The sequence below is a fragment of the Argiope bruennichi genome, chromosome 4 (assembly GCF_947563725.1).
Source record: "Argiope bruennichi chromosome 4, qqArgBrue1.1, whole genome shotgun sequence".
NCBI classification, from domain to species: Eukaryota; Metazoa; Arthropoda; class Arachnida; order Araneae; family Araneidae; genus Argiope; species Argiope bruennichi.
Window position 1 is genome coordinate 80,172,021 of NC_079154.1, and position 19,507 is coordinate 80,191,527.

Below are 19,507 nucleotides of genomic sequence, written 5' to 3' on the forward strand. Positions count from 1 at the left end.
AAATATGATCAAGGTAGATAAAAGAAATAAGCCTTGCGGGTAGATGAAATGTTTCGCTTGAATCTACGGCCATCTGAACATTCATTACACAGGTCGTTTGAGAACAAATTAACAGTGGGTCGTTACACCGTCGTGATGAAGTCACCCGTATGGAACAGCAAAAGCAGTCACTGTTTCTTTCTTTCGACAAGATTTTCCGTATTTTCCCTCATTCACGTGTGGGCGTTCCAGCTGGAAACAACGAGGCTGTGGTCAGAAAAGAGCCGCTCTGGGTTTTTGCTATGTTTTGACCGAACGTTGACATCTATGAACTGGTGAATTTGTGCGACGTATTATTATTTAATCGCTTTGTGAGATTTGCTGTTAAATAAAGTACCGTTAATTAGTTTATTCAATTTTGATGGACCTGCAAACGACAATTCTGGAAATAGAGAATACTAGATTGTGGTCGTAGAGTGTAACTACAAGATTATTCATAATTAAAATGCCATAATGGCGATTCCACCTTCATTTTAAGAGCATTCTGGACGATTTATCTAAAACATTTGGTATCCAACAATTTTGAGATTTTGAAAAGAGAAAAAGTGCAGTTGTTCAAGATAGTCCTCAAATCCATTATCTTAGTAGAGCAAGGCCAGAAATTATTAATAATTAATAGACCATAGTGATGAGAGCAGACTACATCCTAAGAACATTACTAATATTGTTTATTTATAGTAGTAAATATTTATTGTGTCATATGATCTTGAAAGAAAAGAATGAAGTAACTCCGTAAAGACATTCGACAAAAATTTTGTTTTTAGTGGACTTCTTGTAGGCTTTGTATTCTTTATATGAAAAGCCTGTATCAACTTTTTTCGAAAAGTGACAGCATGTGAGAGAACTATCAACAATTTCTATGGAAATATGTTTGACAACCGTCCTTGTTAGCTTGGAATAATACTTCGTGTGAAGGTCTTTTTTTTCCTTTATTTAAATTTCTGTGAGATCTAGCGGCATTGCCTCTATTAACTCTTAAGATCTCAATGCGTTTACGTTGTAAATTACGAAGACAGGTACAAAAATATGCTTATTTTGAAAATGGCATCCTTGTGTGAAGTTTAGTTACTCCTGAAGGAAAAGTTATTGTTCATTTAAAACTATATTTCCAGTTTCCAAATCCAAGTTGACATGACTCTATTCCAAATATTACTTGCTCAGTAATGACGTATTTTAGATAATAAAAGCTCGAATCTTTTCCTTTATTTATGAGCCTTCACTGCATCATATTTCATTTAAAAAGTAATAGAACTTGTGAAACATAAAAATGATCGTGAACATTTATACATTGCATCTGTGTGGATTACTTTATTTGTGTATCTGTATTTTCCAAGCAGAAACAAAAAGTAAGTAAGACCTTTTTTATTTTTCTGTTAATTTTTAATTATTAATCAGTTAATCAGTTAAAAGATAAATTTATGTAGTTTTTATTTATTCAGTGCTTTCGAGATTAGTTTCTAAAAAATTCTATTTCTCAAACTACTGCATTCCTACAAATTCCGATGAGTTCCCGTTTCGAATTTTAATATTAATAAATTAATATTCTTCCTGAGTTTCAATTTAAAAAGTGCTTATTAATCATTCACATCAGAAGGCTTGTCTATCTATATAAATTATGCTTTTTCATACTCACTAAATATTTGAAAGAAATGCTTTTAATTATTCATTTTAAATTTAAACGAAATGTAGATAGATTGAAATTTTTCCTTGCACCAGATTGATTTTGAATAATTAATCACTGATATGTTTCCAGGATACATTAAAAATTTAAATATATGTATAAAATGAGAGATGATAATAAATAAATTCAGATTTAGAGACTCAAGCTTGGGAAAACTAAAAAATATTATAATTTAAATAATGCAATAGAGACAAATAAAGAATAATCAACTAAAAAATTTTATTTATTATGTGGTGAAACTATGTAAAATTAAAAAATTAATTTTCGGAAACATCAATATTAGATTATTCTTTTACAAATTATTTCAGAAAATGCTTATGGTTTATAAAATAATTTTTTTTCAATCCATTCATGAATTTTAGATAATTTACTACGCAATTGTTTCCTTAACAAAAATACATTGCTTAAAATATTAATACATCTGCATTAATATTTTAATAAAGGCACAACAATAAATAAAATAAATATCCAACAATATATAAAATAAATATTTAACAATAAATAAAATAAATATCCAACAATAAATAAAATAAAATAAAACGATATTTTTAAAAAAATATTACCAATTTTGATGTTTTGTTTGTGAAATAAGAGCATTTGTTTCCAAAAGAAAAAAAAATGTTCGTCATTTTTTTACAATTAAAACTTTAATTATTTTTTTTAAAACAGCGTTGAAATAATATTTTTTTTTTCCTTTTCAAAAATTACTTGAGTATGCTTTTTAATTCTGTTTAACCTCTTGTTCTTCAGCATAACTTCAAAACAAATTTTCTTTATTTTTATTTTTTTTAACTGTAATTTAATTTTTTTAATTCGAAACAATACTCAATGAACCTAATGATTGCCCTGACATTTGGAAAAATAAAGAATTCGTGTTTGATCGTGATTCGGGAGTTTTCATCTGCTTTAATGCTTACATGAACGTGGTAATTACTGTAGCTAAATTTCATGGGAAAATAAGTACATTCAAATTGTGTTCTCATTTTCATCAGTTATTTTAACATGCATGATTCGATCGATAAAATAATTTAATCTGCCGCAAAATATCAATTTTTCTCTAAAATCAATTTTTTAAATGGAGCGTTCAATTTTTGGGGTTCAAGTTCTTTAGAAATGTCACGAAGCGTAATTTAAATTCTTAATTTTGTTTATAGTATATTTCTTAATTTCTTCCCTTCAAAAAATAAATGAAATATTAATTAATTATAACAGGGAAGACTTTATATATTCCACGTTTCGTTAATCGAGCAATTCATATGCTTTTGCATTTTCTTTCTTTTAATATGCGCGAAAAATGTTTTCTTGTTATTATCAAAAACTTCAATCAGGAGTTTTGATGAAGTTCGATGTTTTAGATCTATCAAAATTCTAAGTAAAAAAAAAAAATAAGATTATTTTTATGCTTTTTAGCTATTTGCTCATATGATTACAACTCAAAAATATGGACAGCAGACAGCTGAAATTCGATAGGTTACTATTACAAGTGTAGATTTCTATTGTATTTTAAATAATCACATCAACTTTAACCTTTTCTAGGGTCGTGGGAAGTATGCTTTCACCAAATTTATCAACCTTTGTATGAAATTATGAAGTTTGGCATAAGTTCTGACAAATTTTTTTAGAAAGACAGAAACTTAGATGCTTCAGTTCTTTATCTTACATAAAATAATGTGTCTTGATTTGTTACTTAATTATTAATTAACCAAATTAATTAATTAATCAAATGAAATTTATCTAATAAGCTAAATGAATCCCTTTTCTTATTCTAAATTCAAGCCTAAAAATATTTTAACATAATATGAGTAGAGAAAAACGGCCCTTTAAAGGGTTAAAATAGGGTTTTTATAAACTTTTATTTTCTTCATTGTATTACGAAGCTTATTTATAAGCATTTTTTAACTATACAAACGTTTTTAGTGTAGAAAGTGAAAAAAAATTTGATGTCTTTAAAAAATTCGAATTCAAAATTTCAATGGCTCTCTAAGTTTAAGACTTCCTAAATCCGAAAATCCAATTTTTGATATTATATCTGTTTGTGAAAACGATAACTTAAAAATGTTTTGAGATAGATAGATGAAATGCGGTATATAAACTTTACACGAAATTTATATATTTCTACCAAATTTGGAAGGAAATTTATTTGTACTGAAAAAAAATAAACACGATAATTCCAAAACGTAAAGAGCTAGGGAGATAAAATTTGGTACTTAAATTTTGTTAATCCGTATTCAATTTGAAACAAAATTTGTGAAAGGTGCTGACTGTCGGATGGTCAGTACTTTTGGATATGCTTGAACAGGATAATTCAAAAATGTACATCTTAATTAAATTAAGTTTAGTACACAGTTTTAGTATCTAAAGTGTTTAAAATTTGGAACTAAATTGATCAAAATGCTGACTGTCTGTCAGTCTGTAGTTTTTCATGCATGTAAATGCAGTAATTTAAATAAATGAGAATCTTGTGACAAGAATTTTAGTTCTATATCAAATTTTGTTTTCAGTCGGTCGGGAAAAAGACGTCCAAAATATATATTCGTTCGTTTGGTACTTGTGTATTAATCTCATGTTAGTTGTTTATCGCCAAGAAAAATCGCCAAACATCAATATTACTTAACTAGGGTTCACCAATGATTTGTAATCATTACACAGATGTGGATTTTCTTTTTTATACTACGAGGCACACAACCCTCATAAGTGAGAATAAAAATTGGAGCACTCGTGGCATTCAGGCTTAGGCCAAGCTCAACAATTTTTAGCGAGGAGGGGAAGGTGGTAACACGAATTCAATAGAGAGTTTACTAAAAAGTATTTCGGCATACCATTCCAACTAATTATTTACATACATCGCCTATTTAAATGTCACATACTTTCTTGTATGTGAATATTTTCTTGCCTATATTTAAAATAAGTTTTTGAAATCAGTGGGATACTATATGGTGATCAAATTGGGATGTAAAAAAAAATCATTTTTTAAAAATTTTTTATTATTACCTAAAAATTGTCTTTTCCGGGTAATCACTTCTAAAGTTATTGCTAGAAATCATAAAAATTATGGAATAAAAAAAAATTGAATTTGAAATATGAGAAAGTTCAGGAGAAACATTTGAGATTTAACTCCTTTTGTAATAAATTAATTTTGTTTATTTATGTTTTCCGTTGAAATTCAATGATACATATTGAATCGAAAATATTACTAATAATCAGTATTCTGAATTGAAACTTATTAACAAAAATTTATTTAATTTGTTGTTGTTTTTTTATTTCACGTCCTCGCCAACCCTATTTGATAAACTTTTAGACGATGAATATGAAATCACCTCTTCTGTCTATTATACACTAGCCCCTCAGGGTCAGCTGAGCTTAGAAAATGCGGCACCTCGTTAAACCACTTATTAAACTAAAATAACATAATAATAAATAAAAATAAATGAAATTAATATGACTTTTTGGTGATATTTATTGATAAATCTTGTTATCAACCGTGGATGTGTAAAGCAAATCATTACACAAATTGAAAATTTTAGCTATACTTTTAGAACGCAATAAAAGTTTAAATTTACAAAAATATCACATAATTTTATAATAAATTCCAAGCAGAATATGTTACCAAAAATATATATTTATGATTTACTTCAAGACTAATATATTTTATTTCATGTCATCTTTTTAAATATAGAAAGATAGATAACAGCTATCAGATTAAGTAAGATTCCAAAGGCATGAATCATGTTTCTTAATTTAAGGAAAGCCGCATATTCATTTTACTAGAGTAAATATTTATTTCACTATTAGTGTAGAAAATTATCTTTTTTTATCATTTATCGTTTCATCTTTTTATACAGAGATAACACATAGCAACTTTCTATTTTGATTAGATTTAAGACATAATATATTTTTCTAATTAATGAAAGATAGCATTTTATCTCCTTAAATATATATATTCATTCTGTATTTAACTTGTAACGATCAGTGCATGAGACAAATATTAATCCATTTTTTAAATTAGATGCTCAGTGCTGCATAATATGAAAATATATTCATGTTTTTTATCATTTTAAGCATTAACTATTCCATTAATTGTTACATTTTCATTAAACCGTCAAAGTTTTTAAAAGTAAAATTTCAAGAAGCTCTGTTTTGTAATTAGATTTGTTAAAGTTCAAATTATTTATAAATTTCATTTCTAAAGATGTTTATATATTAATCAACGGAAGAGGTATTGCAAAAACTTCCTCGCATTGTCTCTAATAAATTTTACTATTAACCGTATGCCATTGGTGAATAATAGTTACGAAATAGCCTATTTGGCTGCGATCTTTCGCAATTTTTTGCGGCGATTAATAGCTGACTTAGATACCTCAAAAACTAATATGTATTGAGGCATTTTTTTGTATTGATTAAAATCAAAATTGGACAGAGAACTACAATTGTAGTCACAAAATCACATACCAAATTTGATATATTTCAGTTAATCTGTTTTTGAATTAGCGTGCTTACATGTTCGTGAAAGTACATGACTGACAGACAGTCTATTTCTTAATGACTATTTTATTCTTTTAATTTGATATTTTTCTATACTTTAGATGCGAAATCTGTTCCATCAAATTTTATCCATCTAGCTTTGTTACTTTTGTAGTTATTCTCCTTACATACATTCGGACATCCAGACATACTTTAGTTGATTGAATTTTGTTCAAATTTGATAGAAATCTACAAATTTAATGTAAATACTGTATACCAGATTCCATCCATTAAGCTGAAAGCGCGTTTGATTTATTGTATTCGCAGAATGACGAACCCAAAATGTATTTTTTTTTTCAGACTTAGGGATGTCTAAAAGGTGGCGATTCTTCGAAATTTCGAATTCAAATTTTTTTTTTTTACGATTACAATGCTTTTTATTTGTATATTTCACGTGCGCGAAAGCTACAAAAGCATTTCTGATAAATTAAGATATGGTAAGTTTAATCCATCATAACATTAAACGTTTCAGTCTAGAGATATCCTTAATGTATACAGAACAGAACGCCGTCTCACACCCTCGTATCCGTGACCATTCTGGTCACTGAACGGTTTGGTGGGCATGTTACGGGAATTTTATTTATGCACTAAAATATTTACTATAGAGAAAAACAAAAATAACTATTTACAGAATTTACTAGCATATAAGAAATGATATTGTGATGAAACCGTTTACAAAGATTTTCATCTAAGAAATATAATTTGAAATAATAACATGCTGAGAGGTTAAATGTGTAAAAAAAATACATGTATTCTGTGTTCACTTATTTTAATGACATGTTAGATGAGGAAGCAGTTATAAAAATCAGATGGAAAATAATTTGGTTAATGAGAACTAATACTCTGTTTGATGGAAATGTATGATAGGGGCGTTAATGTATACAATGTAGAATTTGAAAACATGCAGTACTTTATCAAGAGGCATTTTTTTTTTTTACCATTGAACTAATAACTTGTTTAAATGAAGGCTAATTGTTGTTTAATGAATTCGAGCACGGAAATGTGAAAATAATTTCTTTCTCTGGGAATAAAGAGGCACAAAATTTATTTGTTCATAGTTGATTTCAAACCCTTTAAAATTGCGTAATTCCATTTTCTCAGAAAAACACCATTAGATGCAATCAATATTTGATTTGTCAAAAAAGAAAGTAAGCAATGTTTAAAGGAGTTTTTTTATGAAATGGCTTTCTTCTTTTCATCTGCAAAAACGCATTTAACAAAAGAGTTTTTTTATCGTTATTTTTTAAACAAAAAGTTGCAATTTAGCCTTTAAGAGCAATCAATTTAAACGATGAAAGTACTTGGACATAACAAACAACATAACACTTTTAAACATAGCGGTGAGTATTTAGGATCTTACATGGATTGGAATAATTTCAAGTACCAAGAATATCATGAGTTATAAAATCATCTCAATTGGAAGACACTACAGATATGAGAATGAGAAGTTTTTCATTTCGTGGTTGGTTCTCGTTCCCTAGGTATCTATATAAATACTGTGGGATGGCGTTAACTCCACTTAGGTAAAAAGATGTATCTGTTACGAATGGAGATGATGGTCTGGGATAGTCAATTGGATTAATCTTATTTCTCAGCTCTTGTTGCGATGAAGTTCAGTTTACACCAGATTCCTTATAACTTCAAATAAGCAATTCTTATATATATATATATATAAATATATTTCGTATATCTCTTAAAAGTCTCAAATGATTTGAATCATATTTTATATTTAGAAAGGGTTTATTTCTTAAGTTTGTCTATATAGGTATCGTTCCTGAAAAAAATTGCTCAAGTTTCAATTGCAGACGTCAAGGCACGAATACTCTCGGCTGCTTTATTAGTCACCTAATTTGTATTTATGTATCAAATTAAGGGAGGGAGGGTGCTAATTTTAATCTTTCTCTATCTAGTTCATTTGTGAGAAGAAAAAAATAAACAAAGTTTTTGTGTTCATCTTTTCGATTATATGCAGTAAAAAATAATCCTCTCGGCAATCTGGAAGGCAAAGGTAGATACATGCCTTTACATCTAAATTACTATCTGGCAACATAAATGGTTGATGTTAGAAACAGTTAAAATTAGGGCATGAAAATCACTTTTCAACCCCTAACTTCTGAGATATTGCAGTTATCTAAAAAAATTTTAATGTAAAAGAAGTTATTTTATTAATGAGGCGCTAATTTGATTAATTGGATTTCCTTTTCTAACTTCAATATTAAGAAAGTCATAGCGGAATGAATAGTTCAATCCCTCACCATTTCCAACTTTTTTGAGCTAGATGCGTCATTTGCGAAGACCCATCTAGATTTTATATTTCTAACAACATATTCCGAGCCAGTTAAAATCCAAACAAAATTACTTTAGTTATCCTGTTCATGACGTAGGCAAAGCGCTATGTATGTATTTGGGTTCTAATAACTATCATCGGTGAAGAAATGAAGAAATTTTCTCGAAGTCTTGTCATGAGAGCCATTGCAATAGGTAGTCTGCCTATAGGAATCTACCTAAAAAGAATTGACGAATTGATTATTGGAATAACTATCATTTGTTATTAAATCATTCTTTTTCGCCGAATTTCTTGTTAGTATCTGTTAATATTTTGTTAGTATCCGAATATCTTGTTAGTCTGTTTTTTTTCTAGGAATATTATATATAATTTCCCGTTTCTTTCGTTCTATCATGCTTTTTTACGCATTTTAAACATTTCTATATACTATTTATCATAGGCAAAGAAAACAAAATACTGAAATAGTACTAAAAAACGTTTATGAAAGAAAAATATAAATATTTTTTGACTGAAAAAGGATCTGCTACAAGCCTTCTGACAATATCTTCCTTAGGAAAGAAATAAATAAGTATTAATGTCATTTAACTTGGAATAAATGCTACCTTCTAAACTTCAATATATTTTATTTCGAAACTGGAAAAAAATGGAATAACACAGTACAAGAGCAGATAGATGCATTTTATTTTATTAAAATCAACTACTTTTCGAAATCGAAAATATTTACTCTGAAGCTTCGAAGTAAATGATTTATTGAATAAAGACTGAAATGTGAAAGTTTTGGATGAAATTTTTTTCATTTTTTATTCCATCTGCTACAAAAAGAAATACAATTTCTGAAAGTGTAGTAATGAAATAAATCATTGCAAAGGGGAATATGTTTTTAAAAAACAGCTGAAAAGATAACGGAATGAATTCAGCACTTTTACCCCGCTATTTACAATAGCTCTTTGAATTTTTTATTTATTTTGAACGAAAGATTTCATATCAGTTCTAGAGAGAAAAAACAACCCGCTATTTTACGATATAGAACGATCGAATATTACACTAAAAATTCCTCGGGTGAACTACAATGCGGACATATCTATAAACAAAATCATTGTCAAAATATTTCTTGGCGATTCGTTTGAAATAATATTATACTGTTATCAAAAAGTATCTGAAACGCTTCATTTAAAATAAATATGAATATGGGAAAACTTTATCGTTTTTGGACTTCTATAAACATCTGGCAAACAGTCAGGAATGAATTTAATTTTATCGTCTGGAAATGAATTTATTTTGATAGGGATATAAACTTTAACTTTATTAATTTTCCTAAATAGTGAATGTAATTGAGTACATAATATGCATTTAATTTGTTTGTGTAAAGTAGTTCTTGTGAAAAAAATATTTGAAATGTCGCAAAAAGCCTTTAAAGAAACTGCTTATCAAAAACAAGACTGTTTGAATGTCATAAAAGGTTTAAAGGAGATAGAAAATCTGTCATAAAGGAATCACGCTTTGGAGGACCATCCACATTGTCTTATAAACTACATGTCGATAAATCAGATCAGAAAAGATGTGCTTTTTGGTCGTAGTTTAACAATTAGAGGCTTTATTGAAAAAAAATTTATATAGAAAACTGCCGAAAACCACGAAAACCGGAGATAAATAACTCATAGGCTTTGCAAAACAATAATGTGTCTTTTGACAGAATCTTTATTATTCTTATTATTCGTGAACTTTCAAGGAAAAATCCTCAACTATGGTTCCACACGCTCCTGATATGACACCGTGCGATGTTTTTTTCTTTTTACACAATGTAAATTGCCTCTTCGTGGTAGCTATTTTGACCTCATTAAATAGATGAAAGAAAAATCACGAGAGTATCTAAAAGAGTTTCACAAAAACGAATTTAAGGTGTGTTTTTTTATAAAAACTTTCGCATTACAATCAGAGGAGATTACTTTGAAGGAAATGCAATGAAGGAAGCCAATTAAAAAAATTTTATATCTTTGGTTTTATGCCACCATTTCATAAATTGTTTGATCACAGCAGTAGAAAAAATATCCATATATATTTCAAACTTGTATGATAATTAAACCAACATATTTATGCAATAACCTTTCTTGTGTACCCAGTTTGTACGGCGTCTACAAAGAGAAAATAATGTAATCATCAAAAAATTCGAAGGCGAATTTTGGTGAATCTTCACGTTATCCTATCGAAACCTATCGATAGGTTTAATATCGACCTATCGAAATCCTAAGAGACTAAGACTAAATGTGAATACTAACAAATAAACTTCAAACTTTTTCGGCCATTCAACAACTTTTTTTTATCGTGGCTATGCTTTCTTTAAGATTGATGACGACACTTACATTTCCGATTTTCAAGATTAGTTTTTAAAAAATACAGATTCTTTTTTAAAATGAGGAATCTCTTAAGACTTAATCTCTCTTAAATTTTCAGAAGCTATAAACCTTTTGTATAGATGATTTATCACTGTTTATCTCTTTTTAAGCTTAATGTTTTTTAAGAAAACATGCTATCGATTTTTTTTTTTTTTTACATTTACAAAAGCTTATTTATCTTGGTAGAGCATTCTGGAATTATTCTTTTTTTCATTTGTTAGAAATCAGTAGTTATAAGAGCCCAGCATCTTATTCAACACGGTCGATTTACTTGAGATCCGATATTAATTTTGATTTTTCTGCACTATATGTTTTCAAACAAATATCAGATATAAGAGGTGATAAGCGCTATATCAACAAAGTCTAAACTTATACGTTTTCTTCGAGTTACTATGTAGAAGAGAATGTTTCGAAATTATTAAAAAACAAGCTGGAGTGGTCTCCACAAAATTTTCTCGTTTACTCTAAAATAAACTTGTCATGAAGAATGCCTTTCATGATACTGGCTTAAAATAATTATGAAATATTAACGTTCGGCATGAGTTTAGCATTTGTACTGAATCTATCGTGTCATCCTTGGCGAGTTTTTTGGCGATTATTCTCTGGCTCTCTGTTATTAGTATACGAAAATCGAATTTGTGTTTTAGAGGTATTTTTCTCAAACTCAAACTTTTCTCAACTCAAGTGTTAAATCTTTGCTTTCAATAGTTTGAACGCAAAGATTTAACACTTGTAGTCATAAAATTCCATACTTAATTTGATATATTTTAGACTTTGGGTTTTTGAATTATAGCGTTTACATGTTTCTGAAAGTACAGACCGACAGACAGTCAATCCTTTGTTCAAACTTTGAAAAGTATCTATTCTATAAATGTTAAATCTGTGCACCGAATCTTATCTATATAACTCGCTTCGTTTTGTAGTTACTGTGTTAATCGAACAGCAGGATAGACGGACTTTTTCTGAACAGATTTTACTCAAAATTTGATAGAAATCTGCAATTTTTGGGTAACGCCCGCGTACCAAATTACAACCATCCAGTTCAAAGCGTTTATGAGTTACCTTTCTCAAAGACGGACTGACGGATGGACATCTTCCAAAAATTTGTTTTTAGAACTCCGGGAGGTCTAAAACGGGGGGATTCGTCAAAATCTCGAGTTCGAATTTTTTGACGATTACTATACTTTCCCTATACTACGTATACGAGAAGGTAAAAATGGTAGGAATAAATATTTTTATATCTGGAATTCCTTTTTGTTGCCGACTAGTTACTGAAGAAAAATTAGTTCTTAGAGTTAGACACTAACGAGACTAAATTTCTTTCTTTTTTCTTTCCTTATTTTTGCTGTTTTTAATAAGCATCGTTTGACAATATTTACGCCTGATTTGAGATTATTGGAAACTCTACCAATTAATTTTTAAAAAAACATGACGAGCTTCTTCTACTTTTTTTATTTGCCTTCCTTATAAAAACACACTTATATAAAGTTAATGAGAAGAGCTCCAGGTTGTTGTTTTTTTAATATTTCTTTCAAGACCACGTAAGCAATTTTCAAATAACAAATCTTTTTCTTCCAAATTAAAAACATTCTGTTTGCTGAAATTTTCATTTTTTATGTTAGTAGAATATTTTGTTTATTTCATACTTTTTTCTGCTATTTAAAACTGGATTATCCAATCTTCCAAGAAACAATAGTAAAGAATAATTAACTCCCAGCACTTTACAGACAAGTAAAACACTGGAAATTACCTGAAGCCTCAAGCCTCGTTCAATAATTTACAAAAAATAAATTTATCTTTAATAGTAATAAAAGCGAACGTATGTGTTTGCGTTGCCGCTCTAAGAGAAATATTTCCTAGCCCTCGTTTCAAATTAATGTTTTTCAAAGCATAACAATGAATATTTGTTTTCTGATTTCAGCATTAATTTTTATCAGATGAAAGTTTTATTAATCCCTTACAAAGTATATGTTATTCTTAAATCCTTGAAACTTCCAAAATCATTAGGAAAACGAGGTTCTATCAATCCTGTATGCACGATTAAAATTTTGTAGAAATGCTTGTTTAATTTTAATTGATTTTTAGTAATTTCTGATATTTAATTGAATTTTTATTTGAAGTCACATGATTGATGTGAATTAATGATATAATTCTTTATATTCAAACCAATAATCTGTTTCTCTCACTATCAAAGTTCTATTTTTTTAATATGTATATGTTGTAAATTCACATAGTACCGTAGGCCCAGATTAACCTTTCAATAGGCTCGAACGCAAAAAATCGTCACAAAGAATTTCACTAATAATGGTTGGAAAGAAGAAAATCATTCTTTCTGCTTTCAAGCATAGTTTTATATACAGTGTCTCACAAAAGTGATGGGACACTTGTGCTTTACAAAAGGAAACTGTAATAAAATAAATTAAAAAAACATGTACAATTTTTTTGTGGCTGTGTTTCATTCATAAATTTAGTAACAATTATTACGTAACATGCATTTTGTCCAAATATTAAATATTAATTTAATAAAAATACAATTGTTTAGAACGGAGCAAAAAATAGCTCACATAAGTGATGGGACAACATTAGATATGCAACAAAAATCGTCTGAAATAAGCAATAAAAATATTTTTGGTGGTTTTAATTTTACTCAAAAGCAATTGGCAATAATTTATAAAATCGTCTGCAGTATTTCTCTCCAGTTTGTTTTGGAATTTTTGTGTTTTTTAGCTCTGTGCAGCCATGAATGCTAAACGAAAAGAAATTTCGTCTGAAATTCGAAAATTAGTTATTAATTTGCATATTGAACGTGGAAAATATATTAGGAAAACTGCTAAAACAGGTAACTTGAGTCATTCAACAGTTTTCAGTATCATTAAACGATATAAAAAGAATCATATTATTCAGGATAAAAGAAGACCTGGCCGACCATCAAAGCTATCCAATGGAATAAAGCGAATTATCGTTCGAAATATTAAAAAAAAATCCAAGAAAGAGTGTTCCTAAAGTTGTTGCTAATTTACAAGCATTATATGGAATAATTGTTAATCCTGAGACTATTAGAAGGGTAATTCGATCTGCTGAATATCACGGTAGAGTAGCCAGGAAAAAATTCTTCGTAAGTGAAAAGAATAGAAAACTCAGACTAGTTTTCGCAAAATCCAACATAAATAAGAATTCTGATTACTGAAATAAAGTTATATTTGCTGATGAGAGTAAATTTAATATATTTAGTTCTGACGGTAGAATCTTGGTGTGGAGAAAACCCACTGAAGAATTTTGCAAACAGAACTTGGTGCCAATAGTAAAACATGGTGGAGGAAGAGTTATGGTATGGGGGTGTATGTCGTACGCTGGAGTTGGTAATCTTGTTTTTATTGACAGTATAATCGATCAGTACAAGTATATTGACATTTTAAAGCAAAATTTGAAATCTTCATAATGAAAATTGAACCTTCATAATGATTTTAAATTCTACCAGGACAATGACTCCAGGCACACTGCTTTGAACGTTAGACTCTGGCTGCTGTATAACCGTCCTGAAATAATAAAAACACCACCACAATCTCCAGACTTAAATCCCATAGATAATATTTGGCAAGAATTGGAATCAAGAATTCTTAAACACACCATTTCTTCAAAACAACAATTAAAATCGATGCTTCAAGAAGAATGGGGTAAAATCCCTCCAGAATTCACAAAAAAATTAGTCCCAAGAAGATTAAATCGTGTTTTCAAAGTAAAAGGAAATCCTTTTTGTACATGTTTATTTATTTATTTTATTACAGTTTCCTTTTGTAAAGCACAAGTGTCCCATCACTTTTGTGAGACACCGTAGACTCATGTGTTGGATAATCATCAGCCAATGGATTAAAAGCATTTTAGTGTGATAGTTTATATTGCTTAAATGATTATTGTTGCAAAATTTCGGTCACAACGGGGAAAAATTGGCTGTCTGAAGCTCAGCCTCCTTTTTTTTCTGTGTTTATATAGTATATATTTATTATATATTTTCATAGTAGTCTCACTTTAAACAGGATGTAAACGCTATTGCTTAATTTTGAAGATTTAATAACATAACGCCATTGGTATTTCTTGCCTAAGACATCATTCAGATGATACTTGAATTCAGGATCATTCAGATCATATTTGAAATTAAATACTTGGCATAAGTTCGATAATCATTTGCAAGAGATATTAATCGGACACTTTTTGATTTTTATTAAATAGGGGGAAAAAACAAAATGTTAGTTGTATTACTTCCTTTAATGAATCCTTTAATTTTCTCCTTCTTCTTCCATCCTTCCTTCGTTATTTGAAATCCATAACTGAACATCTATGGTTTTCAAAGAAAGTCAAAAAGAAAATTACTGAATTTAGAAAAAAGAAAAAAAAAAAAACCTGGGCATTTTTTTTTAATGTACGACGATAGTGAAAAAATTTAATAATAAAAGAAGCAGGAATTTTTTTTTATTAATCAATAAAACAATGATATAAACTTTTTAAGTAAATGAATTACCCAATTTCGTTAGGAAGGGAAATTTGAAGATAAAAAAAAAAGAAAAAAAAAAAACTCTCTCTTTTTTTTCTTCTCAGAATCAACTTGTCATCTTGTTCCAAATCACCGAGTAACTGATGTTGAGCATAATTATTTCATTTTTTTTTCTCTGCCTTTCTTCAGTTTTTTTAAACCATCAATCTTGTTTTTTTCTTTCCAATGACTTGTTTATTTGCAGTAAATGTAATTATTCTTTTAATCAATTTTATTTGGCGTTTCAGAAACGAATCAGCTATGTTTGTTTTCTTTGGTCCGTTCCATGAATAGTTTTCATCTTTTTTTATGGTATCATCATCGACTAAAATTTGAAAATGGCATTGTTTTTTATTAAATTCAATTCAAGCTCCTATGATTCATGCGAAATACGCTGCCTTTGTTGAATAAAAAGATCTTCTGCGCATCTTATAGGTGACATGTAATTTCTTAGCAAATGAAAGAAACCATGCAATTATATGTTAGACGTCATGCGCAGTTACATTTTTTTATGTAAGTATGACATCACGTGAGTTTCCACTATTATCAAAAGAATATTCGAAATAAGGATTATAAAAATCAGTACCATAAAATAAATTTCAACGAACACATAAATGAATTAAATAAAATAAGTGATTAGGCAAGAAATCTAACAAATGAAAGAATAAAAATTAAATATATAAAATGAAAATAAAATTAATTTACTTCAATTTTTTCAAAGAATTCATTTTACAGTTTTATATAATCCGAATTAAATTGGTATTATAGTATCATTTCACAGCGGTATGAAATTATCGTTTGCTTCCGCATTTCTCTTTTTTCAGAATGGCAATAGCCGTAATTTCTATTCTTATTTCCTTAAGAATGTTTTGCAAACTTTGTCTCATTTTTAATAATGTGCATGTAAATAGATTTATAGATAAATAGAGAAATACTAGATCTCCGTTCTAGCTAGATCTACAGATCAAAGTTCCTTCTTCTCTATTTTTTTTATTTGGTGAGTATATTTGATTTTGACAATATTTCTATCATTCTTCTAAATTACAGAGATAACATGATGGCAGTAGCAATTTTTTTAAGCTGCTAACTTGTATAGAATTTTAGTAACTTTTAATTTTTTTAGAGTCAAATAATTTTACTTGTTAAATCTATGCATATAAAATTATAGTTTGCTTTCATTGATAAAATAAATAATATTAATTATTCTATGATAGTTATTTTCCAGTATTTTGAATATCAATAATATTATTAAAGAATTTTTTATGGTGCTTATTAAATTTAATAATATTTTTAATATGTTATTTTAAAACGAGATTTAGCATTCACTAATTTAACATTAAAATGTTAAAATAATAAAAATGCCATTTTAGCATTCAATAAATTAGTATTTGTAATTAATTTGTTTAATAGCACAATATATACTTGGGTGCTGGTTGCTCCCAATTTTGTTTATACTTGATTGGGTAATTTTATTTATATTTGGTGTGTAGGTATCGAATATAAAAAAGATTTTTCTCTATCGGCTCTTTTTTTTTTTTTTTTAGTTTTACTTTGCACTCACACATTGTGTTTTATGTCTATTATTTAAACAAGATTTTATTCCATAGGATAACTACTTCGTATTTCATTACGATATTGCTAAAATGTATAAATAAAAAAAATCTGCATTTTCATTTTTTATAATTATTTTGTAGTTATAAAGCAAAGAAAGCAAAGCAAAGAAAATTCTAAATACATGAATGAAATTCATAAACCTAACATGAAAATGAAACTTGGAAGACACCTGTGAGATAAAAAGAAATTATTAAAAAATTAACTTTTTTTTATGTTGCCAGTATTTAAAAGATGTGCTCTATAATTATTTTTGGTTATTTTTTATCTGAGTTCAATTTATATCCTTTTTATATGTCTTAAAATATATAATTGCTTACATTAAAAATGCTATTCACGATTGTGCGTTAAAATCTAATGGAGCTGATAAGTTTTGTTATATCACACTTGATTTAAGCTAAACAAATTTATTACTTAAAATCTTTTTTTAATACGTCTTTGTATTTTTTTAGTCTCTATCTGGTTTACTTATTTCCTTTTAGAGGATAAATCTGTGTAAGCTATTTCAGATGCCTATTTAACTAGATTTACTCTATTACAACTCATCGTCCGAACTTTTTTACTCGTCAGCTTTTCGTACGCTGACTTAGTTTTCACTGAACCATTCTATATGACCAGTCTTTTTGCTTTAATATCAGTAATTAGACAATGGAATTAAAGTGCACAAGGAAAAGTTAAGGATGTTTTAAAGTATATTTGTTGTTCTAATCACACTCTTAACATTTTTAACAAGATTCGTTGGACTTTTTTTTTTTTTTTTTGTCTCCAGCTAGTAAATTAAACTTGACTCTAATAACTTGTTAGAGATTTAAAAAGAGTATTAACCAGTGATTATTGTTTTCTCCTTTATTTTATTTCTTTTGTCTTATTTATAGACGTTTTCATTATTTTTAGTATTGCTTGCACTATTATTAGTAAATTTTAATTATTTAAATTTCATTCAAAAAGGCCTTCATCATGAAAGCCATAGAGGAATTAGACGACAAAATGTATATTTAATCATGACAAATGTTCTTACGAATAACCATTAACAGCTTGATATTTCGATAATATTATTAGCAATGTGTTGTTTTATAAATTAAGCATCAGATTATGAGTTTTAAAAGTAAGCGAATATTCTGAAAAATTTTTACCGTTTTATACTGTTATGCCATAAAAGTTGATTCACTTTATACAGTGTATATCGCCGTTACATTAAGTTTTTTTACATGAAATGATTAATTTTATAAGCTTTTTTGAGATACCTTTGTTTCATAAAAATTCCTTCCATTGAAGAAATAAAATATTTTACCGGAATTAAACTCTATAATATTATGAAATAGACGGCAATCGCGTGAAGTCTTTAAACAATATGTAGCTATTAAAAATATAACTTTTAAAAGTAATAAATATGTGTCCAAACATGAGAAATTTTCAAAAATAATTTAATATCTCTTTATCTAGAAAAAAGTGATTTAATATGATAATAGATTTTAAAAATTTGCTTAGTTAAATTCATTTCTAATTACATTTACTTACAACCATGTAATAATGATGGAATGATATTTAGAGTAGAAACATTTACAAAAATGCATGAGCAATGAATAAAGATCTGACATTTCAACATATCTAATTAATGAACAAGATATAATGTTAGTTAGAGAAAAATTAATAATAAACACTACTTTGGTAAATGCGAACTCTCCATCCTAATTACAGGCACATATGCAAAACCAATAAGAATATAGCCATCAAATGATATGAATGGTACCGTATTAGCTCAGACACGACCCAGCGAACATATATTCTGTATCCATGAACCTAAATTTGATTGATAATAATATCTTTCTAATGATTAATGAATAATCTAAATGTTTTTATTTGGTCGGTGTCTATGTTATATAAAAGTCTAATGTAATTATGATAAATTTAATTATAAAAGGATCATCTGATGCCATTACATCAAATATAACATCAGCTAAAAGTTTTTTTTCTATTAGAAATTTTGTTACTGAAATGTATTTAGATATACTAGAATGTATTTCTCAATCAAGAAATACAGAACTGAAAAAAAAAATATTATTAATGATAATTTTTAATAATGGTTGATAAAAGATAACGACACAAATTTTATCAATCAGTTGCGGGTTTTGTATCATTCATTCGTGTGTCATATGATTCAATAATTCAATCTTTATATTAATTTTTGAGATATATATATATTCTGGAGAATGGTATAAAATATTATGGTATTTTTCTAAGGAAAGATTGTTCAATTTTTATCCCCTTGTTCGCTAGAAATTTAAAGCTAGATAACTCCAATAACGCGGGCCATTTTTTTTCACTTCAATTGTTAATTTAAGAAATCTACAAATTCCAGTAAAAATGAAAATACAAAAATAACAGCATTCATTATTGAGCTATTTTATTTAAAATGGTTACAATTGAATGCAACGTTTCGCAAATTT

General features: G+C 27.9%; 1 protein-coding gene across 1 annotated transcript in view; it reads left to right on the forward strand.

The window, feature by feature from the left end:
* Positions 1 to 262: 262 nt before the first annotated feature.
* The window catches only part of LOC129966560 (uncharacterized), a 54,424-nt gene continuing 35,179 nt past the window's right edge, over positions 263 to 19,507 (forward strand). The window contains exon 1 of the mRNA XM_056081009.1: positions 263 to 1,385. Coding sequence (XP_055936984.1) covers positions 1,307 to 1,385 — 79 coding nt within the window. The 5' untranslated portion in view covers positions 263 to 1,306. The remainder of the gene's footprint in view (positions 1,386 to 19,507) is intronic.